At 40.4% G+C, this 26,410-nt stretch overlaps 1 protein-coding gene across 4 annotated transcripts in view; it reads left to right on the forward strand.

Annotated features, from left to right (window-relative positions):
* Positions 1–26,410, forward strand: part of LOC139944361 (endonuclease V-like) — a 161,611-nt gene that overhangs the window by 20,304 nt on the left and 114,897 nt on the right. For all 4 annotated transcript variants that reach the window (XR_011786950.1, XM_071941364.1, XM_071941366.1 and 1 more), the window contains exon 7: positions 25,711–25,779. Coding sequence is in view for 3 of the 4 variants with exons in the window: in XM_071941364.1 (XP_071797465.1) it covers positions 25,711–25,779 (69 nt within the window). In the remaining variant the exon portion in view is untranslated. The remainder of the gene's footprint in view (positions 1–25,710; positions 25,780–26,410) is intronic.

Consider the following 26,410-nt stretch of genomic DNA (forward strand, 5'->3'; position numbering starts at 1 on the left):
CTGAGCATGAAGTTCATAAAAGTCCACCAAATGTTCATTAATTAAATGGTGAACCGTTCATGAACTTGGTTCATGAACTGCTGTGATGAACATTTTATGAACTGTTAATGAATAATCATGGACTGAGCATGAAGTTCATGAAAGTCCACCAAATGTTCATTAATTGAATGGTGAACCGTTCATGAACTTGGTTCATGAACTGCTGTGATGAACATTTTATGAACTGTTGATGAATAATCATGGACTGAGCATGAAGTTCATAAAAGTCCACCAAATGTTCATTAATTAAATGGTGAACCGTTCATGAACTTGGTTCATGAACTGCTGTGATGAACATTTTATGAACTGTTGATGAATAATCATGGACTGAGCATGAAGTTCATGAAAGTCCACCAAATGTTCATTAATTGAATGGTGAACCGTTCATGAACTTGGTTCATGAACTGCTGTGATGAACATTTTATGAACTGTTGATGAATAATCATGGACTGAGCATGAAGTTCATGAAAGTCCACCAAATGTTCATTAATTAAATGGTGAACCGTTCATGAACTTGGTTCATGAACTGCTGTGATGAACATTTTATGAACTGTTGATGAATGTTCTTAAACTGATCATGAACATTCTTGAATGTTCATGAAGTCATGAACTTCATCTCGCCTGGGATGCTTTGACTTGTGCAAGGTACGTCTTCAGATAAAGTGCATGGAACTTTTGTTGTCACTCTGTATGTTTTTGAATTGTTTGTTACATTGGTAAATCTAGTCAATCTTTAAGTGATCATACATGTATCAGATCAGACTTCATATTCTCTTTCGTCTATCAACCTCTGGGGCGGACTTTCCCAGAATCATGCTGGTTGTGGATGCTTAACTAGTAATGCACCAGAACATAATGATTTGTATGCGACTGGCGAACAGTTGGGAGGTCAAAACACCAGACCTCTCAGATGTAGGAGTCATCTATCCACTGACAAGGGGCCTGGGGTTCTTTGACAATGAGTCCAAGTCCCACTTTATCCCTTCCCAGGAACCAACCTTCCTGAGAGCAGAAATTGTCTTAGGGATGTGCCTGGCTGTTCCCAGCCTACATCACTGTGTCAATCTTCCCCTCAGCTTAAGTCACGCAAGCACATACTTTGCTATAGTTACACATGTACATGGGTTTATGTCCAGTCTAGTAGATCTTGTGCCATGGTGTTGAGGCCACCCCCTTCAGCTGCACCTCTTAGCGCACTACAGACCAAATACAGACCCAATCATAAAATCAGTCCTTAAAGGAAGACGAACACCTGTGATGGTTGGGAGACTTGGACATTCGCTGCGTAGTAAGGTTTCCTTGATCAGACCCCTGGGTGACCATTTCCACCGTCGCCCCCAATGCAGGTTAGGGAGCCTCGAGAGCACCACGTCAAGCAATGGTAAAGTGTGGATATTTACATCTTGGTACTCCAGGCCGTTGTCAGTGCCCTCTTTCAAACAAACGTGATGCGTAGGTCCATTCTTATCAAGATCAACAACTTGATAGCAATGGCCTACATGTATATTAACAGACAAGGCGGCACCAAATCTTCCCAACTGTGTTTTCAGACCTTGGACATGTACCTGCAGGTCATCAGGAATGGGGTCAACCTCCCAGCAACTGGTCAAACTGGTGTTATCTGTCTAGAAAAGTTTAAACAGGCTCCAAGATCTACAAGCTGTTGTAAAGATTGTTATTACTAAAAGATGAAACTTTTTTCGAAAGTTTACAACCTCTGGTTTGAATAGAAACACAAGATGGAAATAGCAAGGGGCATAATATTTATGCAACGTTTGTCTAGTTTTCAAAGACCTGTCTGATGAAGTCTAGATTGTAAAGATTGTATGATGATGAACCAGTCCAGGCCAGTAATTTCATCTTTGAGAAGGCAAGGCAAATTTTCATTTTAAAGGCAGTGGACACTATTGGTAACTACTCAAAATAATTATTAGCATAAAGCCTGTCCTGGTGACGAGTAATGGGGAGAGGTTGATGGTATAAAACATTGTGAGAAACGGCTCCCTCTGAAGTGCCATAGTTTTCGAGAAAGAAGTAATTTTCCATGAATTTGATTTTGAGACCTCAGATTTAGAACTTGAGGTCTCGAAACCAACCATCTAAACGCACACAACTCCATATGACAAGGGTGTTTTTCTCTCATTATTATCTCGCAAGTTCGATGACCGATTGAGCTCAAATTTTCACAGGTTAGTTATTTTATGCATATGTTGAGATACACCAACTGTGAAGGCTAGTCTTTGACAATTACCAATAGTGTCCACTGGCTTTAAAAAGGGCACTTCCATTGGAAAATCCAAAAGTCTAGATGGGACAATTTTGAAAGGGCCCCAAGGCCAAAACAAGGGCAACAGAGGCCTTGGCCTACGAGGCCTTTGTGAAATTCCAGGCCTGTCAGTCTTTAACCGAGTGCAGATATCTGCTCAAATGTAACTTGGATGTCACTTAGTTTTGTCCAGACTGTGTAAAAGTGTCGCTGAACTCCAGTTTGTTTTATCGCGTGTTTTCGATATCGCAGTTTCTTTCAAAAGGTTTTTAAGTACTTTATTCTTTCCAGAGTTTGATACCACAAAACACAAATATTCATCTGTTAAGATGAGTTTTTGATATCAAAATTGTATTGCAAGATCACACTTTATTACATTCACATCTTAAAGATCAATATTAGCTATTTGTGAAACCAAATCCATAAAAAAGAGTAACCTTTGGTGGGTCAAGGCATGGTAAAAAAATTCATATTTTAAGATGAGTTGTCAATATCACAATTGTATTGTGAGATCACACTTTATTACATTCACATCTTAAAGATCAATATTAGCTCTTTGTGAAACCAAATCCATAAAAAAGAGTAACCTTTGGTGGGTCAAGGCATGGTAAAAAAATTCATATTTTAAGATGAGTTGTCAATATCACAATTGTATTGTGAGATCACACTTTATTACATTCACATCTTAAGATCAATATTAGCTCTTTGTGATACCAAATTCATAAAAAAATGTAACCTTTGGTGGGTCAAGGCATGGTTAAAAAATATTCATACTTTAAGATGAGTTGTCGATATCACAATTGTATTGTGAGATAACACTTTATTACATCTAAAAGATCAATATTAGCTCTTTGTGAAACCAAATCCATAAAAAAGAGTAACCTTTGGTGGGTCAATGCATGGTTAAAAAAGATTAATATCTTAAGATGAGTTGTCGATATCACAATTGTATTGTGAGATCACACTTTATTACATACACATCTTAAAGATCAATATTAGCTCTTTGTGAAACCAAATCCATAAAAAAGAGTAACCTTTGGTGGGTCAAGGCATGGTAAAACAAGATTTATATTTTAAGATGAGTTGTCGATATCACAATTGTATTCAAAATTGTTTTCAAACTGATTTCAATGATGGAAAATAACATGTGATAATGCTCTTCACATAAGCCCCTGTCACACTCTACAAATTCCTGATGACAGTTTGGTGGACTTTTTCTCACAGTAATCCTTAAAGGTAGTGGACACCCTTAAAGGTAGTGGGGAAAGGTTGGTGGTATAGTACATTGTGAGAAACGGCTCACGAAGTAATTTTCCACGAATTTGATTTCGGGACCTCAGATTTAGAACTTGAGGTCACGAAATCAAGCATCTGAAAGCACACAACTCTGTGTGACAAGGATGTTTTTTCTTTCATTATTATCTCGCAACTTTGACAACCGATTGAGCTCAAATTTTCACAGGTTTGTTGTTTTATGCATATGTTGAATTACAGCAAGTGGGAAGACTGGTCTTTGACAATTACCAATAGTGTCCAGGGTCTTTAAAAACTCTCATCCATTCATTCCTTAAATTCAAACGGGATGGTTGTGATGGCTTTCCAAAAGTTCCTGTCAAGCATGCAATTGCCTATATCTTATAATACACACATGTGTGTAGGTCCCCTGGAATGCTCTAACACTAGGCATCCACACAGCTAGGTCCCCTGGAATGCTCTAACACTAGGCATCCACACAGCTAGGTCCCCTGGAATGCTCTAACACTAGGCATTCAGTTAGCTTCATCCTTAGACACATTTAAATTGAAGACAGATTTGTTTCCTAAGTGAGTTTAATTAGGCACTCTTTTGATCCTTTTCTTTGTATAAACCTTTTTGTTTTGGTTTCTTTCCTCTCACAGCGCATTGGATTAGTTTTCTAGATAGATGGCGCTACAAAAATGCAATTATTGTATAGGTCCTGTTGTCTTCACATATTGTCAATGTATGTCTTGAAAGGCCTGAAATCTTTGCTTCTCTTTTCATATGTTGGTTGCCACAGCATCGAATCTGACACCACTTGATCTGTACATGTACTTCTCATGTATTATGGAAGTGCCTTGGCCAAGCAGTTAAGAGCACCGCATTCAAACTCTGGTGTCTCTGATCAGCAGAGTGTGGGTTTGAATTCCCTTCCGTGACACTTGTGTCCTTAAGCAAGACACTTAACCATTGCTTTGCCCTTCAGATGGGACGTAAAGCTGTTGATCCCATGTGTTGTGTAACACATGTAAAAGAACCACATGACTCATCGAATAGAGAAGGGGTTCGCCCCGGTGTTCCTGGCTGTGGCTGCTGTATGTGCCCGTAGCACCTTGTAAAGCCTTATAGGGTGCTTCATAATTGGGTCTTGGAATTCATGACTGCAATCTTTCTGAACGTTTGTATATGCTCAGCACATTGAGTATCTTGTTTGGTAGATACGTGCGCTACACACGGCAAATGTTACGAAATGTGAGTGATTGTGAAAATGTTTCCATTCATTTTTTTAGCACATTCGCTAGCAAATTCGTTGCAGTGTGAGAGTAGCATAAGGAAAGGGCCTTCATCTCAATAATTGCATTTGTTGTTTTCAAAGACCTCTAAAATGCATTGTAATATACTGCAACAGAAGGGCATAAAATGTATGTCAAGTCATTTTGATTTCATGAACAGACAGGTATGTCCGCAAGCGTGATCGTGTGACGTGCGTGCCCTGTTTCTGTCAAAAACACATGATAAGTGCAGTTGGGTGTTTATGTAGGAAATCTCACTTTTTAGGTTTTACAACGAAACAGGTATCTTTAACTAATTACTATGGCAATTAGCCAATATTAAAAAAACAAAAACATGTTAGTCATTCAAGAGGTTAAACGTATACAAAATCCTATGAGAGGTTTTTAAATGAAAAACATTGCTGAAGTATTGCAGACTTAAGGCAGTGTTGGTAATTACTCAAAATAATTATAAACATAAAACCTTACTAGGTAACGAGTAATGGGGAGCTGTTGATAGTATAAAACATTTAGAGAAACAGCTCCTTCTGAAGTAATGTAGTTTTCGAGAAAGAAGTAATTTTCCAGGAATTTGATTTTGAGACCACAGAATTAGATTTTGAGGTCTTGAAATCAAGCATCTGAAAGCACACAACTTCACAACGGTGTTTTTCGTCCATTCTTTGACGACCAATTTAGTTAAAACTTTCACAGGTTTGTTATTTTGCGCATATGTTGAGATACACCAATTGAGGAGACTGGTCTTTGACAATAACCAAAGGTGTGCAATGTCTTCAAGTATTGCAGACTTTGCAGTTTTAAGCTGAGCAAAATGAAAACCGTAAATCTCAATCAAGCAATTGGACATACCCGTCCCTTTGTGCAAGACTAAAAGCTTCACCATTATCGCTTTGGACGGGGTGTTAAACCATCTACATCTAGGTACTGGGAACGTCTTATAAGATCCCTGGGTGTTTCTGGCATGATTGGCTGTACAGGTTGCACTGCATCACTTGTCAACTCTTAAAAGGTGCTATGTCATGTTCCCATGTAAATGGGTCTCCTAATTCAAATGTGCATACCTGTCCTGTCATAAACATTATGAGTTCTTTTAGATGCCCGTAAGGCATAAATGAAGATAAAGTGCCATATTTTACGAACTGCATATTGAAACTATATGAAGTGAAATGCAGTGAAGACTAAGTGTATGGCGAGTAGTATTAAGATGGAAGGGTACACGTTTGCTACATGTACCACTGTTCAAATTAATAGCAATAAAATAAAAACTAGAAGCCTTTAGAGTAGCTTTTGTTAGTAAAAAGCATGTTGAGAAACATTTCATTTTGAAGTATTGTGATTTCACGCTAGGTCTCTGTTCCACGGCCGGGGTGTCGGTTGAACGTTTCAAGAAAACGTCAGGGTTTTACACCTTACCCCTACTCAAGGTAACACAGAAGTAAAAAAAAAACCTAACATTGTTGAACCTCCTGTCATTTGCATAGTTTTGATTGCCTCACTGCACTTGACACGTTAGGTTATTTGTCCAAGACCAGTATTCTCACTTGGCGAATCCCTTCGCATAAAGTAACAAACCTGCAAAAAAATTGGCTCATTTGGTTATCGAAGTTGCGAGAGAATAATGTCTGCTTTCAGATGCATAATAAAAGACCTCAGCTGAAGCAGTTTATTATCTAAAAAATTATGTTACTTCATCAGAGGGTGCCGTTTCTCAGAATGATTTAATGTGCCTTTAAGTTCTTTCAAAGAAAGTTGTTCATACTGGCATTTCTGTTACAAAGAAGTAATTTAATATAAAGGACTGCAGTGAAGTGATATCTATGTCCACAGGCTGATACAGGCAAAACTTTAACCACTTAAAAGAGATGTGTCTATTAATCAATAATAAAAAAAATCAAGCTTGACATTTATCGCTGACAGAGGTGTTTTGCCTCATCTGGCGACAACGCATGAAATAAATCAAGACTGGCATTTAATGTCTGCAATGTTTTCTTTTAATGCCTTTAGTTTCAAGACATGAAGATCCCATCGGTTCATTTTAGTGAAATACTTGAAGACTTCTATTTCCCGCTGAACTGTAATCACTTGTGATTTCCCCACTGATCACACTCTCAGACATCCTTGAGTGCCCAGGTCTGTCAATCCTCTTTAAAGCTATGATTACACCATTGAAGACTCCTAAATGCTTGTTAAACGCAACATTACCGGACTGTTAAAAGTGCTTAAATTGCCCCTAAATGTCATGCATTTTAGGAAGATGACAATAATGAAAACTTTTACAGTAGTTTTTTTCTTCAGCTCACAGAGTGTACCAGAGTTAAATGTCTAAAGAAAATCATCAAAATAAACTTGAAGTGCTCTCTAATGTAAATTTGTCTTCACTTAGAGCCCAGAGTCTTTTCTTTTACTTGTTTGATAAGCATGGCTGAGTTGTGTAACGTTGGGTAATTTTGGGCGTTCAGGTTGGTTTATTGGTTTCTCTTTCTGCCTTTCAGTTTTATGTGCCCAGTTTTGATCCAAGGCCCAATTTCAGCACAAAAAGTAGCTAAGCAAAACCAGACAAAACACAAATTTGCTTACCTGAATAAGGTTACCAGCCAAACTACCATGTCTTTAGAGTATTATAGTGTCAGTTGCCATGATAATGTCAACATTAATGTTAAATCAATGTTAATTTTGAGTAAATCATCAGTGCCGTTGTGTCAGGAGATTCTGCCCTCCCCACACCTCCCCCAGAGATTCTACCCCCATACCTCCACCAGAGCCCTCCCCACACCTCCCCCAGAGATTCTACCCCCCACACCTCCACCAGAGCCCTCCCCACACCTCCCCCAGAGATTCTACCCTCCCCACACCTACACCAGAGCCCTCCCCACACCTCCACTAGAGCCTTCCCCACACCTCCACCAGAGCCCTCCCCACACCTCCACCGGAGATTCTACCCTCCCCACACCTCCACCAGAGATTCTACCCTCCCCACACCTCCACCAGAGATTCTACCCTCCCCACACCTCAACTAGAGATTCTACCCTCCCCACACCTCCACCAGAGATTCTACCCTCCCCACACCTCAACTAGAGATTCTACCCTCCCCACACCTCCACCAGAGATTCTACCCTCCCCACACCTCCACCAGAGATTCTACCCTCCCCACACCTCCACCAGAGATTCTACCCTCCCCACACCTCAACCAGAGATTCTACCCTCCCCACACCTCCACCAGAGATTCTACCCTCCCCACACCTACACCAGAGCCCTCCCCACACCTCCACTAGAGCCCTCCCCACACCTCCACCAGAGCCCTCCCCACACCTCCACCGGAGATTCTACCCTCCCCACACCTCCCCCAGAGATTCTACCCTCCCCACACCTCCACCAGAGATTCTACCCTCCCCACACCTCCACCAGAGATTCTGCCCCCACCTACCCTAGAGATTATGCCCCCACCTCCCCCATAGATTATGCCCCCACACCTCCCCCAGAGATTCTGCCCCCACCCCCCAGAGATTCTGCCCTCCCCACACCTCCCCCAGAGATTTACGGTTTTCATTTTGCTCAGCTTAAAACTGCAAAGTCTGCAATACTTTTAAAAAGACACTGGACACCTTTGGTAGGCCTAATTGTCAAAGACCAGTCTTCTCAATTTGTGTATCTCAACATATGCACAAAATAACAAACCTGTGAAAGTTTTAACTAAATTGGTCGTCAAAGTTGCAGGTTAATAATGGAAGAAAAACACAGTTGTGAAGCTGTGCGCTTTCAGATGCATGATTTCAAGACCTCAAAATCTAATTCTGAGGTCTTAAAATCAAATTCGTGGAAAATTACTTCTTTCTCGAAAACTATGTTACTTCAGAGAGGGGGCCTTTTCTCACAATGTTTTATACTATCAACCTCTCCCCATTACTCGTTACTAAGTAAGGTTTTATGCTAACAATTATTTTGAGAAATTACCAATAGTGTCCACTGCCTTTAAAAAAGTAGGACAAATAACAAATTGAGGTAACTTGCCCGTTGGGATAAAAGGAAGCAAAACAGTCCGGTTCATTTGAGGCCTGAAGCTCCCTATGCCATTGTACGTCCACCCCCTATAAAGTCCTGTCACAAATATTTGCCGGACTAGTTGAAACCCATTTCAAAAGTAGTTGAGCTATTATTAGGCCTATTTATTTGTTTGAAATACTTTCTCAGTATAGCAGAAAATGCCACAAGAAAAAAACCCCATTTTGATTGAACTTTCACCAGTTGAGTCCAGACGCTTAAAGCCATTGGACCCTTTCGGTTAACAGTATTGTCCAAGGCCCACACTTTGTGTATCACAACTTATATATAAAATAACAAACCTGTGGAAATTTGAGCTCAATCGGTCATTGGAGTCGGGAGAAAATAACGAGAAAACCCACCCTTGTATCCGCACGTTTCGCAGTGTCATGACATGTGTTTAAAATAAATCCGTATCGAGAATTGATATTGTTTTACTGACTTCTCAAAAAGTAAAGAATTTCATGGAACAATATTTCAAGAGCAGTCTTTCACCACTACCTTCTGTAAACCCTGTAAGTTATTTGTAAATCTGTGAACATTTTTTTTTTTTTTTCTGTACCGAAAGGGTCCAATGGCTTTAAAACTATACCTCAGAAATGTGAAGTAATTTTAGTGAGGTTTTATGACCGAATGAAATGGTTGTTGTATTTGGCAATTGTGCACTGCACTTAATTAGTGATACAAATGAGGATGGAGAAACTAATCAATTCCTCAAAATACTTGCAGCTGTTTTTGTGTGTGTGAATCAAAATGAATGTAAAGCGTCAAGGATTCAAAGAAGCAATTGTTCTTCTGAAGGAACACATCTTGAGGCGTTGTACTATTTACGGCATAATTACGGCGTTATTACTCTCCTTATGGCATTTGTGTCAATATTTGTCTCTTTGCTTACATGAATTGACCCAGTTTAGACTTCTAGTCAAATATTTTATTTGTGTATTATTGTTTTTGTTTTTATACTTGGCAGCCAGAAGCTGAACTGCGTTTAAAATTAGAGAGCAAAAGAAAATATATATACTATTTTTAAAATTACAGAAAAACATTAAGATATACAAATATTTATTTAAGTACAAATAATTAAAATCAAAGATATTCAAAGACTAAAATACAAAAATACATTCCACTAGGGAGGCATAACACACCTCTTGCTATAAACTCTGTTAAGTGCTACTATTCATTTCATATTTTAAAAAATAGATAGAAGCACAAAAAAACCAATTGCACTACAAGAGCATGAAGCAAGAGACAAGTTAAAAATAAACAGCAAATATATGGGCTTACAGGCTTACCAGTACCATATTTATCATTATTCATTATGGATTAACCAAATCCAATGATTTATGGAAATATTTGTAAGCTTAGAAGTTCATCTTTTTGGTAGGATTATGTTTATTCTATTGATTGTAGCGATGACTCTTATAGCAATGGGATTGTCAGTGATTGGATCTTTTCCGAGGGGTGCCAAGACCCAGGCTAGGGCAGGGGTGCCAAGACCCATGGTTGGGGCAGGGGTGCCAAGAACAAGGCTAGGGCAGGGGTGCCAATACCCAGGCTAAGGCAGGGGTGCCAAGACCCAGGCTAGGGCAGGGGTGCCAAGACCCAGGCTAGGGCAGGGGTGCCAAGACCTAGGCTAGGGCAGGGGTGCCATGACCCAGGCTAGGACAGGGGTTCCAAGACCCAGGCTAGGGCAGGGGTGCCAAGACCAAGGCTAGGGCAGGGGTGCCAAGACCCAGGCTAGGGCAGGGGTGCCAAGACCAAGGCTAGGGCAGGGGTGCCAAGACCCAGGCTAGGGCAGGGGTGCCGAGACCAAGGCTAGGGCAGGGGTGCCAAGACCAAGGCTAGGGCAGGGGTGCCAAGACCTAGGCTTGGGCAGGGGTGCCAAGACCCAGGCTAGGGCAGGGGTGCCAAGACCAAGGCTAGGGCAGGGGTGCCAAAACCAAGGCTAGGGCAGGGGTGCCAAGACCAAGGCTAGGGCAGGGGTGCCAAGACCCAGGCTAGGGCAGGGGTGCCAAGACCAAGGCTAGGGCAGGGGTGCCAAGACCTAGGCTAGGGCAGGGGTGCCAAGACCCAGGCTAGGGCAGGGGTGCCAAGACCAAGGCTAGGGCAGGGGTGCCAAGACCAAGGCTAGGGCAGGGGTGCCAAGACCTAGGCTTGGGCAGGGGTGCCAAGACCCAGGCTAGGGCAGGGGTGCCAAGACCAAGGCTAGGGCAGGGGTGCCAAAACCAAGGCTAGGGCAGGGGTGCCAAGACCCAGGCTAGGGCAGGGGTGCCAAGACCAAGGCTAGGGCAGGGGTGCCAAGACCAAGGCTAGGGCAGGGGTGCCAAGACCCAGGCTAGGGCAGGGGTGCCAAGACCTAGGCTAGGGCAGGGGTGCCAAGACCCAGGCTAGGGCAGGGGTGCCAAGACCCAGGCTAGGGCTTGCACATTTAAAGGGTTTTGACACTGTCACCGTGTTGATGTAAACAATGATCAGTTGTGGACAAGTTGTGTTAATAATCGACCCGATAATTTTTTTGTTAAACTCGGTATAAACACATCACCGGTGGGAGATGACAGACACCTTTTGTATCAAATAGTTGGCCATGACATGAATCCCTACTCACTGTGAATGAAGATCTGTAATATCCTTAGGTAGGAGTTTCAGCTTCATTACTCTTCACATTTTTGAGAAAAAGATGAAAATTACAGAGCAATGTTCTCTGAACAGTCACGTAAATCTGTTGTACATGCTAGATATTAATAAGCTTTTAGTCTCACTGAGGCAAAAGTTATTTTTTATGATTTTTTTTTACTTACCTCAGCAAGTAATGTTTTAAGGGAAGCTTTCTTATCCTTGTTTAAATCTGGGCAATTGTGTTTTGTGTCCTACAAAAAAACAAACATACCTTTTAACAGCTTGCTCTCTTTAAAATTTGAAAACTTTTTTTTTAATCTTTCGACCTTGCCTGGATCACAGTTTCTATTTGATGTTTTTTTTTGTTCGCTTCTAGATTTGTGTAAATAAACTCTCGATTAAAGTGACTTTTGGCTAATGTGGAATTTGCAATTCTTGCTGTCGATTTGGCAGGAATGCAGGAGAACTAATTTAGCAAATGTATTCAGATGTGCATATAGGCCCCTAGTCCTTACGACAAACTCTCTTTAAAAAACATTAAAATGTTTTATTGAGTATGGTGGTTGTCCATTTGTTGTAATTGGGTTGGTTCATTAAAAGCATTACGGCGAGACCACAAACTAGATTACAATATTAAAAGTCATATACAAAAAATTCAAGACACATGGCTGATAAAGAGCCTTGTTTTGTACAAATAAAAGGTAGCGATCGGCGCCACAAACTAGACTACAATATTAAAAATCATATTAAAAAAATCCAAGACACATGGCTAATAAAGAGCCTTGTTTTGTACAAATAAAAGGTAACGATCAGGTTTCAGATTCTATAATCAAATTTATGGGTCACCACAAAAAAGATTGGCCCACACCGATGTTTTATAGATGGTGCCCTTTTATAGCATTATGTATATAGACTCAAACCAGATTGCAAAGCATCAAACTTGAACAAACGAAACAAGAGATGTGTTTTTATCGGCACTTGAGTGTTCTAAGAACATTTCCAATAAAGCTGTTTAATATTATCGATTTTGACATCTGTACACGTCTTGAACTTGTCTGCCGTCCGGAGCCATGGAGTGATAATGGGAATGTAATAATCATGTACTTGTCTAACGTAATTGTCTGCGTTTTTGTAGCGGGCGTCATTCTGTACTCTGTGAAGGGACCTTGTATAATTGTCGGGGAGAAATTGAGGAGGTGTTTCTGTTAGCTTTAACTGTCAAATACCAGTATTCACATTTTGTATATCCCAACAAATGTGCGTAAAATGACAAACCAATACAATACATATGGTCAAATGGTCGTCGAAGTTGCAAGAGAATAATGGAATAAAAAAAACAACACTTGCTGCATTACTTCTTTCTCAAAAACATCCTTCTCAAAAACTATATTACTTCTGAGGGAGCCGTTTCTCACAATGTTTCATACAGCTCTCCATTGCTTGTAAGTAAGTTTTTATGCTAACAGATATTTTGAGTAATTACCAACAGTGCCTTTAAAGTAATAGTGTCTTTAAATTTAAGAAATTTGACATTTTCCCCTTGAAACATTACCCATTTCAATCTGTAAAGAGACCTGATAAAGACTGTCAGGAAATTAAGGGGGTGTTCTACAAAAGTGTCATTCCATAAGACATGAATGTTTTCTTTTCTGATAGAGCTTCACATTTGTTTTCACTTGAACATTACCCAGGGCTGTCTATTGTCTCAAGTTTCCTTAAAGGTACTTGTTGGTAATTGTCAAAGACAAGTCTTCTCACTTAGTGTGTCTCAACACTCATAAAGTAACAAGCCTGTGAAAATTTAAGCCAAAATGGTCATCAAAGTCGCAAGAAAGTGATGAGACAATAAACACCCTTGTTCTACAAATTGCTTGTGGTTTCAGGTAGAAATAAAAGGCTTCAGCTAAAGTAGTTTACTATTTGAGTGAGAAATAACCCCTTTCTCAAAAACTGCATTACTTCAGAGGGAGCCATTTCTTACAATGTTTTATACGGCTCTCCATTGCTTGTTACCAAGTATTTTTATAACAATTATTTTGAGTAATTACCAATAGTGTACTGTGCCTGTTAAATATAAAAGTGTCCTTATTACATGTTTAACTTCAAATAAATACTGTCGGGGATAAATTGAGGGGGTGTGTCTGCAAACACACACCCTCTAATATGAAAGGGTCCTTAAATAAGACATTAAATCTTTCTTGATAGGGCTTTACATGTTCCACTTGAAACATTACCCATTTCAGTCTGTGAAGAGACCTTACTGTCAGGGATAAAACTGAGGGGGTGTTTCTGCAAGCACACACCCTCTAAAAAAAATTGTCATTCAATAAGACTTTCATTTTTTCTTTTCCAATAGAGCGTTACGTTTTTTACTTGAAATATACTCACTTCACACCCTCTAAAACAAATAAGCCATGATTTTGTTCTTTTCTGATAGATCTTAACATTTGTTTTCACTTTACCCAGGGCTGTCTTTTGTCTCAAGTTTCCTTACATAAAAAAAAAAGAAGTATTTTGTTCAGTTGAATAGACCCGGCCCATGAAATATATGTAAATTGCACATAGCGCCTGCGCACTAACGTTTTGGTTGGCAAAATGAGGGAACATCGCGCTGTTTTGTACACGGCTGATGGGTGTGTGACGCAGACCGAAGATGCCAAGTCCAGAGGCCAGCTATGCGTGAGATTTTTCAAAGCTCACCACCCCCCCCTCCCCCACGGGAATTTTTTTTTTCCAGTTTTAGAAGGCCTTTTCGAAATCGCCGCCCAACTTTTGCAGAAATTTAATTGTGGACAAAAAAGTGTTCCAAAATGCATCCAAAACCTCTTTAGAATAATTAAAACTCACATGGGGTACGCAGGGGATGTTGCTGATTAATATGGAGGTACGATTGTGTCAGAGTTTTTCCCTAAAAACAAAATAAAAATTGACTAAAAATGATGTCAAAATCCTCCGCTTACTACTTCTGCCTGTTGTGTCTTCGCTAGTGGAGCGCATTGAACGAATTTGCTAAGCGAATGGGGACAAACTTGTGCGCAAAAAGCGTTTTGCGCTCTGCCGAGTTTTAGCTGAACCTGCTGGGAGAGCAAAAGCGTGCGCAATCTGCATATTTGCGCTCGGTTTGTACGGCACTCAAGTTGATGATTCTGATAAACTGCGTGCAATTTGAAGACTGTGCAAACTTTGTTGATTGTGTTTTTTGTACACACACGCGCGCGATTTGGCAATGTATTGTCGTAAATTTTTATTATTTTCCTGGTCTGGCCCCAATGCGTGAGAAAATGGTTGCTGTGCGTGTGAGCGTGAGACAGAGCCCAAATGCGTGAGTCTCACGCCCAATGCGTGAGACTTGGTAGGTCTGCAGACGCGATTGCGCGTCTGCTTAGTGCATAACTCTATGGCGTTTGCCAACCAACAGGGTCTGTACGCATGCGTGAATGTGATTAGCATATTTTATGGGAAGCGTCCATTGATCGGTAAATTAGAAAGAAATGTAGGTGTCCTCTATGCTTAGATAGGGGTAAACTGTTGCCTGTCGGCGGCCTATACCCAATGTTGTTAAGTTGGTGTGATATAAGTGGGTTATTACATTAAATTAGCGTAATCACAAATTGCTGACCAGCCCAATGATTGCTGCAGAATGAATACAACCTCCTACAAATGACGTCAAAAACGAGTGTCATTTTGAAGCAAGTGTCAACGACAGAACTGTAGTTAGTTTTTTTTTACTTTGAGATTTAGGGCCTTATTTGATCAATGACAACACAAAATTCAGAAGTGCCAAAATAACATTACTACATTGAATGATAACAAAAATGTTTGATACAAACTTTAAATAGCATTCTTATTAATACTTTTTCGCTATAGTAGATGTTTTCAAAAATACAAGAAGTGTGTTAAACTGCCCCCGTAATTTATTGGCGAGAGTGTTTTGCACTCCCCAAGCAGAACCATACTTCACACATCGGACTTCAAAGTGGGGGAAAAACCCTGTTTTTATCAAGTCTGTCTGCTGAGCTCTTTTTTTTCAATTTGAAAACGTGAGAACAACGCACCGCAACTTCCAGGCTTGGGTCGGCGGATTGTTATTCTTGTGACACGATCAAAGCAAATAAATGCCCGCCATCGTAGCTCATTTTCTTCTGTTTGGAAAAAAGAAAGAAGGAAAAAAAAAGATGAGTTCTCTCAAATGATTGAAAAATCACTTCAAAATTTGAGGAGTGTTATTTTTTGCGCTCCTCATGTGAAGTTAAAGGAGGAGTTCAGAGGAGAGCGATTGCAGTCACACTTCGTAAAAAATTATGTTCTGCAGTTTGAGAAGTCGAGAGTTTCTATAATTCTTCTTGGATTGTCTTCCTTCCTAGAAGAGATTCAGTTACATTACAAAAGAAAATGCCACCGCAAAGTGTTGTTTTCTTAAAATCCTAACCTAGTTAACAAAGGATGAGAGGCATAACATAGGGGACCTGAGTTGCTCAGAAACCTCACAAAAGCTCTTTTCACATGCCACGAGAGCATTACTTAACAAGGGTCCCTTGCTAGATTTGAGCGTGCCTGTACAATTTCTTCTCAAAATGTACCTTGTGTAAAAGGACAATGATAATGTTTCACTGTCCATGGTCCCTTGTCAAATCTTCTCAATTAGTGGTCACAAGATAAAGCACTTTAGTAAAGCTAGTTAATTTGGAGCACTTGACCATGTATAACTTTGTAACTTTCCCAAATCAAAACATACAAATTGTTAAATTTAAATCTAAATCTGTTGGTCAAATTGCAAGTTTTTAACAGAGACAATAGCCTGGTTCGAAAATAATTATAAGAAAAATTAATTCAATAGTTTCCAAACGGACTAAATATTTTTTCTCTTGTGGTTGGAATACTCAAAAGTCGGGATCACTTTTTCTTGTCTGGAAACCCCTGTATACACTGTGTGTATAGTCACTTGCAAACATGCATTGGTCACAAATCCAACCCTTATGTAAAATTCATATTGTGTAATGGACAGGTGTAGATCTTGAATGCTGTCCAATTCAAGTCGCACTGATGACATCTGCCATACAACAATATTCATTGCGTGCTCTGTTTCACCAGACACTGTTTTCACAAGGTTGTGTTCAGTAAAATTCCTGTCAAACACTCTGCATTCTGATGGTCGCACCTTTCTATGGGCAAGTGCGGCATGACCCCGGGACAAGTATCATGGTTTAAGTTTAAGGAACATTACAGCATCCCACCCGAGTAATATGCCAGTGATTTTCTTTTTCACAGAACTCGGGAAAGTACTGAGTATACACACATCGGTGTATATGGGTAAAACCAAGGATGAATATTACGGAGTTGTTTTTTTTTTGCTTAACAAAATAGTGTGGGCAGTGTGGGCTTTTTCTGTGTTCCTTGCTCTATGCTTTTATGTAATCCACCATTAAACATAAAACTTCCAAACCTGTTAAAGTTTGAGATCAATCAGCCAACTGGGTAAACAAGAAAATGGTGAAAAACTGATAACACATTTTGTTTGACATCAATTCCCCCCAGAAATTTGTGAATAAAATACTCCAAACAGGAAATTAGTTTGATTTACATTCTCATCAAATATGACATTTCAGACAGAAATATTTAAGGGATTTTTTCTACTGCCATCATCATTAGACAGTGTAAGTTTGATGTAAATCTGTGATCTTAGACATTTGTTTTCCTTACCAATTACTGTAATGTTCCTTTAAAGGCAGTGGACACTAGTTATTGATAATTACTCAAAATAATTCTTAGCATAAAAATTTAACCAGAAAAGGAGAGCTGTTGATACGATAAAACATTGTGAGAAACGGCTTCTTCTGAAGTAATGTATTTTTTGTGAAAAAGTCGTTTTCCACTAAAATATTTGAATTTGATTTCCAAGACCTCAGAATTGGAACTTGAGGTCCCGAAATCAAGCATCTGAAAGCACACAACTTTGTGTGACAAAGATAGTTTTTCTTCTATATTATTTCACAACTTTGACGACCAACTGAGCCCAAATTTTCACAGGTTTGTTATTTTATGCATAAGTTGAGATACACCAAGTGAGAAGACTGGTCTTTGACAATTACCAATAGTGTCCACTGTCTTTAAGATGAGGGTGAAGACACGCTGAATAGCTTGTATTCTGTTACTACCGTGAGACACGGTAGTGATCTCCTCTGCATGTGATGGATGGGACACATGGACAGCTGCCTGATATATCTTCATGATTGTTTGCTCGCAGGCACTTAGACTAGTTTTCCCTCCATTTACTTTCTCGGGCCAGGGCATCTTTCCAGAAATGCGCCTTTTATCAGATCATTTTTCTGTGTGTTTTGTGCGATTCAAGGGTTGGACATTTCGTGCCTTGAAAGTATGTCGGTCATTGAAGATGTTTATGTCCTGTTCTTTTTTTATGGGTTGAGTATCCAAAGGTTTTATAGAGGACACAATATTACAAGCATCTTGGAGTTTTGGGTTTCACATACACTGGTTTGAGATGTGCTGTCTGTCTTGGTGAACCCTCAATCTTGTAGGAGTATCAAGGGGTGAACATTTTGTCCCCTAGAGAAAGTATGTTGGTCAACGCAGATGTTTTATGTCCTAGTTTTTGTACGAGTTTGAGCATCCTTTTATTTTTTTAGAGAATTCATAGAGGATTTTTTGTGACGCGCTGTTTTCCCTGTAGTCCTGCAGGGTGAGCAAGATGTCCCGATGTCCCATGGTCCAACGATGTTCTGTTGTCCTAATGTCCCAAGATAGCCTGTCCCAAGATAGCCTGAAATGCACGCTGAATATACCTCCATGCCCATCCAACCAATCGAGGTTGTGCAGTGTGAACATTCTCTTTGTCAATCTTGGTATCAGGGCCTGTGTGACCGGGCCTTCATGCTCCTTGTTTCATTGGCTCACTTAGCCACAGTGGTGTTTCCAGCAGCCCACATATTAGACTTTAGAATTCACCAAATGAAAGCATTGCGCATCACTTTCTTCCAGCATGAACCACTTGCTCATGCTTGCATTTCCTTTTCCTACCATTGCAAAATGATTTTTCTTCGTGACTGGCGCCTTTGACTGCTAATCTTTCCTATGGGAACTCAATGTCGTTTATCATGAATGGAAATGACCTGACAATACAAACATCCCGATGTTGACTCAAAACTCAGTCTTTACTGTCCGTTTTAATTATGTATTGCTCTTTAGTAGAGCAGAATGGCAACTTAACTTTCAAATGAGGCGTTTCTGGAAAACCCAATTAAGGCTTGATGATATGGCTATTGCATATTAAAAGTGAATGAATAAATAAGTGTCGCAGAGATGCTTAATAAATCAATGAAAAACCTTCAAGTTGAAGTACTTTAATCATGAATAATTTAAAATCATCTGATCTGGAAGCTTGCTTTAGTTTGCTCTGGCAACTAAATCAACCTGTTTATGTTTATGAACATAGTATTTTCTTTACATATAAATTTGTTTTGTCCAGTATTCCTGTAAGCATAGCACACATCAGCCTGTTTAGCCTTGGTTTTTTCATCGACCTTGCCCCTATTTCAAAACCAAGCTACGGCTCGAAATTTGGCTCAGGCTAGCTTGGCCCCACCGTTGTTTTGACAATGGGAGACTTTGAGGCCCTATGTGGCAGCAGACTAACCAGGTAAATTGCCATTGTTTACGTAGTCTTGAGCATGGATATGCGCACTGTACCGAGAACAATGGCTTTTACCTGGTAAGTCTGCTGCCACCAAGTGTCCACTCCCATTGCACGTGCTTTTGTGTACTTGCTCAGGGCTTCAAGCGAGAGAAAGGAGTCTAAAGCTGAAACCAAAGTCGAAGCCTATTCGATAAGGGCCCTACTCATGATTGGTGGCGTGTATTTTGTTAATGTAATTAAGTCGATATCGCAACACAAGTTGTTAGAGAATAGATCTATTTCACACAATTATCTGGATCAAAACAAAGTGAAACAAATCTGTTTCCAACCAGATTTATAGACTTGCCCAGTCCCTCCTAGTCAGCCTTCCAAACAGACTATGTTGCGCCCTCTTTTGGGGACTAATACAAAAAAACACGTCACTAATCAAGACTAAGGCTGTGTTGGAAATGTTGACCTCGACTTCAGCTATGGCTAGATCAGCACGTCTGCCAGTGTTGAAAGAACTTACGCAGACGCGTGCCGTCTAGCCGAAGCTGTAGCTGAAGTCGCCGTTTGGGACATGACCTAAATTAATAGGCTTTGACTGGTTCACCTACTTTATCTGCAAGGATAAAGAAGACAGGCACTTATAACAGGCCCAGTGATTTCATTTGATACAATTTCATAAAGGTGCTGTGATGTTAGCTTTCCATATCTGTGTTATGATTGGTCCTACATGTAGGTGATGTAGTGTCAGCTTGCACTTTTGACCGTCTGCATGCAGCATTTGGTATGTGTGTAGAATGATGTGTACATGTTTTTGTGAATTGGCTGTGAAGCTCCATGTGAAATGATTGCAAGGTCAAAGGTACATTTGTAAAACTCCTGGCGGCGCGCTCAAGGCTGGTCTCTGGCGTAATTCAGAAGCCAGATGTTCAGGCTATTATAGATCCGGATACTATTAAACCAACCCCTCCAACCAAGCCCATTGTGCGAAAAACTTCAGCCCTTGTGTTTGAACGCAAGATTGGTTGCCACTGGCCTTGGCATACTTGCCTTCATGGCAATACTTGAAAGTGTCCATATGGGATCGACCAATAAACACAGTTTTCTTGATGTGTGTGGGTGGGGCTTGAATACTATGAGCAGAGCCAATGTATAAAGACAGCTCATTGTGTGGTACAAAAAGGTTTGTGACTTGGCAGGATAGTGATCACCGTCGTGCTGTCAGTTGGTTCAATGGGATGACCATGACTTTGTGGCGTTGGCCATCTGTGTTGGATTTCTTTTAATTGTGTCTTTGTAGCGGAGAGGCTTGGGTGGCCTCGTGTAATCGACCCTTGAATGAGTTTTGGTCTGCTTCAAGAGACTTTCAGGTGGCCTTCTTAGTAGGTTTCCTGCCCACTGGAGGTTCTTTTGAGGGCAAACTTGTTTGCTTTAGGACCTCCTTATTGTGCACCATGTCCTGCCAGGTGATCTGCTGATGGTGTTTTGAAGGCTATAAATGTACAAGTGTTCATGGGTCTCACTCACCAATGTTCAGTATAGGCTCTGGTCAGTGTTTAAACGCACTCAGCACAAGTTTTATGTAGGCCTTAGGAACCAGCAGTACATACATGTAGGCCCTAGGTGATCTGTATGCTCTAGGCACCAGTGTTTGTACGCCCTCTTAGGGACCAGTGATCTGTGTGATCTAGGCACCAGTGTTTGTACGCCCTCTTAGGGACCAGTGATCTGTGTGATCTAGGCCCCAGTGTTAATATGCCCTCTTAGCTACCAGTGATCTGTGTGATCTAGGCCCCTGTGTTTGTACGCCCTCATAGGCACCAGTGATCTGTGTGATCTAGGCACCAGTGTTTGTACGCCCTCATAGGCACCAGTGATCTGTGTGATCTAGGCACCAGTGTTTGTACGCCCTCTTAGGTACCAGTGATCTGTGTGATCTAGGCCCCAGTGTTAATATGCCCTCTTAGCTACCAGTGATCTGTGTGATCTAGGCCCCAGTGTTTGTACGCCCTCTTAGGGACCAGTGATCTGTGGGCTCAAGGCACCAGTGTTTGTACGCCCTCTTAGGCACCAGTGATCTGTGGGATCTAGGCACCAGTGTTTGTACGCCCTCTTAGGCACCAGTGATCTGTGGGATCTAGGCCCCAGTGTTCATAAGCCCTCTTAAGTACCAGGGATATGTGTGTTCTAGGCCCTAGTGTTTGTATGCCCTCTTAGATACCAGTAATCTGTGGTCTTAAGGCCCCAGTGTTAGTACGCCCTCTTACAGTAGGTTCATGTCCCAGTGATCTGTAGGCCCCAGGCCCCAGTGTTTGTGCGCCCTCTTAGGTACCAATGATCTGTAGGCCCCAGGCCCCAGTGTTTGTGCGCCCTCTTAGGTACCAGTGATCTGTAGGCCCCAGGCCCCAGTGTTTGTGCACCCTCTTAGGTACCAGTGATCTGTAGGCCCCAGGCCCCAGTGTTTGTGCGCCCTCTTAGGTACCAATGATCTGTAGGCCCCAGGCCCCAGTGTTTGTGCACCCTCTTAGGTACCAGTGATCTGTAGGCCCCAGGCCCCAGTGTTTGTGCGCCCTCTTAGGTACCAATGATCTGTAGGCCCCAGGCCCCAGTGTTTGTGCACCCTCTTAGGTACCAGTGATCTGTAGGCCCCAGGCCCCAGTGTTTGTATGCCCTCTCAGGTACCAGTGATATGTTGGGGGCTCTAGGCCCCAGTGTTTGTGCGCCCTCTTAGGTACCAGTGATCTGTTGGCCCCAGGCCCCAGTGTTTGTATGCCCTCAGTACCGGTATTAAATATACCCTAGGAACCAGTGATCTGAAGCTCTAGCCTGAGCATCTGACGTCACACTTTAAAGCCCGTGAATAACATTTTCTAATGAACAAACTCTACCTGGCAAGTAGATACACACACGGTATTACCATAAGTCCGCAGCCCAAATATAGATACCTCACCATGCAATGCCTCAAAATCTGAGATCACTCAGTTTCAGAGATCCATGTAGTTATTTACAGAGATTCCTTTGTAACACAATCTTATAAACTTAAAATGAGATTCAGTTTCAATTTTACATTTTGCCTGTTTTATGTTTACATTTAATATCTGTTGTTCACGTTTACATTAAGGTGGCATTTTCCTACAAAATTACATCAAAGCCAACCTAGAGATAAATAGCAGTTACACTCCTCTAGGCTGGGCTTAACCTTTTTTCTAGCAAGTTGCATATTTTGTTGGGTAACTGGAGACCTGCTTGAGGGAATGAACGCTCTCTATTACCAGCGTTTACCCCATTTCAAATAAACAAATTTTAAAGGTAGTGTAATATGATTGGTTTGTACAGGTAATTTAGTCTGTTTTTTTGTGTGAAAAGTTTTCCGAGCCAAATTATTTTAAAAGGATTCTTTTATCAAAATAATTTATACTCTGCAGCTGCAGTGCCTTTCTCCAAGAAAGTTTTTATGGTTTGGAATATTTACCAATCTATAAACCTACCTTTAAAGAAAAACTGAACCCCCCTCCCCCCCCCCCTCTCTCTTTGATTATGTTTGTAATTTGCATCAGAGGTGGGGGTCCTTGAAAAAGCACTACCACATACTGGTACAACATACTACATACAAACATGAAGTAATTTGTTTTTGGTTTTTACACATATACACCGATGTGTGTAGCACTTTGTACTCGGTACTTTCCTGAGTCCTGTGAAAAAAATCACAGGCATCTTACTCGGGTGGGATTCGCACCCACGACCTTTGCAATTCTAGAGCAGTGTCATACCAACTAGACCACCGAGATTGCCCTGTAGCTAGAGGCAGTTTGAATCCTAGGTTTTAGCAGCGGGTACTGCAAACGATTTAAAAGATGTTAAATTTGCATCGGACAAAAAATATTAATTTTTTGTTTTTACCCATATACATTGCTACACACATTGGTGTATTTGGGTATTCTTTATCCCCGATGCAAATTTAACATCTATTAAACATGAAGTACTTTTGAGTAAATATTTGTTTATTATTTCCTTGTCTCCAAATGAAGTTTGAAACTTCTTTGACTAAAGAGAACTCTCTGTCAAAACTTTTCTAAAAGGCAGTGGACACTATTGGTAATTACTCAAAATAATTATCATCATAAAACCTTACTTGATTACGAGTATTGGGGAGAGGTTGATGGTATAAAACATTGTGAGAAACAGCTCCCTCTGAAGTGACGTAGTTTTCGAGGAATTTGATTTCGAGACCTCAAGTTTAGAATTTGAGGTCTCGAAATCAAGCATCAGAAAGCACACAACTTCAGGACACAAGGGTTTTTTCCACTGTCTTTAGACATAAACTTGGTAAACAATTGTTACTAGTCAAGAACTTCTTTGAGGAAAGACAAGGAAGGAAGTTTCAGTTTGGAGAAGTGGGAGTGAAACCCTAGAGAACTATTCCAGGGGACAAAACCCACGCCATCGAGTAGGAACTGAAAATCCAATCCACTAGAGCTCCCAGCGGTGTTTGAAGTAGGCTCTTGGATGTGGGAGGCGAAGGAAGATACCGCTTTGCCAACCTGACTGCCCCTAAAAAGGTTGATTGCAATTGATGCACAAGAAAACAAGACCAAGCAATAAAGTGTTAAAAAAAAAAAACCAAAAACCATATATTTCCCCCTCAAAGTGCCTCACGTTATTATTGCCCCTGTTTACTAACCCTACCATCTCAACTCCTATGGAGTATGCAGCATCGGCAGCCAAGTGAGAGCATGGTTTTCTGTTTTTGTCCTAAGGGCACACCCCCTGTAAATCCGACCAAAGGGGGAACAATTGGGTCTACTGCCACTGGCTTAATTGCATACGAGTTATTGAACAAAAGACAGATATTATATATGATGTTTTTTCCAGAGTAGACATGTTGAGAATACGATTTCAGCAAATTAAAAACTCTTGAACTTTACATGAATCCAAATGGTGTAATGCTTTATGCTCCACTCATGTTACTCGAAAAACGCACAGCGGAATCAGTATTCGCCACAGGGCCTGAGCCACTGTTTCACAGAGAAAACATAATTGATTTAAGTTTTATAAGAATGAGTTGACTTTTTGGTGACAGAAACATGCCACTTGACAATTAGCGAAAGCGTCGTCTCCGTTTGATACTTCTTTCATCAACGACTCATAAAATACCCTATAGTCATGAGCAAATAACAGACATGCAACTTTCTAATTGAAAACTATTCATAGTAACTAACACTGTCCTCACATAGTTACCCATTTACTCCTGGGTGATGGGAAGCAATTAAGGTTAAAGTGTCTTGCCTAAGGACACAATAACACGACCGAAATTCAAACCCACATTTTGATGACCTAGCTGTCAGTTCTCGAGTTATAGATAAGTTGATTCCGCAGTTGTTGTTTGTTTGTTTGTTTATTTATGTTGTTTTGGTTTGTTTAGACATAGGGAAACAGAATATGTTTGCTCCCTTTAAAATATAGCTACCAAATAGGGAGGCTTTTTTTATAATATATTTTTTTGAAAGTAAAAGACGGGGGATTGAACAATTCTTTCAAAATGTGAAGATGTGTTGTAAGTGTGTGCGGAAGATACAGGTCAATAGTTTCATACACTCGAGTCTGTATTCCCTGCGGATGAATTTGGGTTGACCTTACAGCGGAACACCGTTTCTTCTGCCCCACCAACAATTACTAAAAAAATTGTTTTATTGTACCTAAGCATATACTCTTATGATTGAAAGAAAAAAAAATTATATATCCAGGTGACTTTAATTGCATATGAGTTATTGAACAAAAGACAGGTAATGATGTTTTTTCCAGAGTAAACATGTTGAGAATACGATTTCAGCAAATTAAAAACTCTTGAACTTTACATGAATCCCAATGGTGTAATGCTTTATGCTCCACTCATGTTACACGGAAACGCACAGCGGAATCAGTATTCGCCACAGGGCCTGGGCCACTGTTTTACAGAGAAAACATAATTGATTTAAGTTTTATAAGAATGAGTTGACTTTTTGGTGACAGAAACATGCCACTTGACAATTAGCGAAAGCTTCGTCTCCGTTTGATACTTCTTTCATCAACGACTCATAAAATACCCTATAGGCACGAGCAAATAACAGACATGCAACTTTCTAATTGAAAACTATTCATAGTAACTAACACTGTCCTCACATTTACTCATGGGTGATTTTTACCCATTTACTCCTGGGTGATGGGAAGCAATTATGATTTTAAGTGTCTTGCCTAAGGACACAATAACACGACCGAGATTCAAACCCACATTTTGATGACCTAGATGTCAGTTTAATACAATGCTCAAATAAAAGGCGCCAAATAAACGCCTTCTATTGAAATATGAAAAATAAAATAAAAAAACATAGGCGCCTGACCTCACTAACACTCTTAAGCTTTACAATTTCCACTTCCTCTTTGAAAAACAAACAAACATGTGGACACAAAACCTGTTAAGGAATAAAACTGAAAAAGGGCCTTGTTTTGTCAGTTCTGAGATACGTAAAAAGCTTGAGGCTTTAATTATTTTGCATATTTTGATGTTGCTTGTCAATCTATTTTGTTTGGTTGAAACTCTGCAGGTTGCTGAACTCTCATGTGACGGAGACACATTCCCATTGATTACCACCTCAGGAAGAACCCTCGGAATGGTAATTTTCTCCTTTATATTCTAAATTTGTACTCTGCTCTCGCAATATTCTTTCTTTCTGCTGGAGATTACCCCAAAAGCAACTTCCACACCAGACCAAATTGTTGATTTTGTTCACACTTGAACTTTTGTCTTCACACCCTGAGGTTTTCTAACCCATGTAAATTCCCATGACATTCTTATAAACTGCGCCAATAAAGTATCTAAACACTTACAAATAGTCAGATTTATCGGAACCTGAATTAGTATGCCAAAGAATAATTATTCATTTCTATTCACCGTTAATTTCTGCACATTTTGACACATCTTGTGTTGCGCTACGATGTTGTTTGGTGGATTTATGGACACTTGAGTGGCTTAAGGTCGAATTTCAAAAGTTGCAAAAGCCCCTATTCACCCCAATTCCAGAAGGGAACTCACACAAGCATCACACACAGACAAAATCAAGACAAAAGACACAAACTCGTTTCGTTTACTTGACCAGGAAATTTATGGCCGTATCTTTAACTCTAAAACTGCTGATATCCTGTCCTCAATACTTGGTGTGTCCTCCATCACTGTTAACGGCAAGAAGTCGTCTTCTCATACTCCAAACGAGACATCTGATCTGTCCCTGGTCAATCCCCTGCCAC

This window comes from Asterias amurensis, chromosome 11 (genome assembly GCF_032118995.1).
Source record: "Asterias amurensis chromosome 11, ASM3211899v1".
Classification (NCBI taxonomy): Eukaryota; Metazoa; Echinodermata; class Asteroidea; order Forcipulatida; family Asteriidae; genus Asterias; species Asterias amurensis.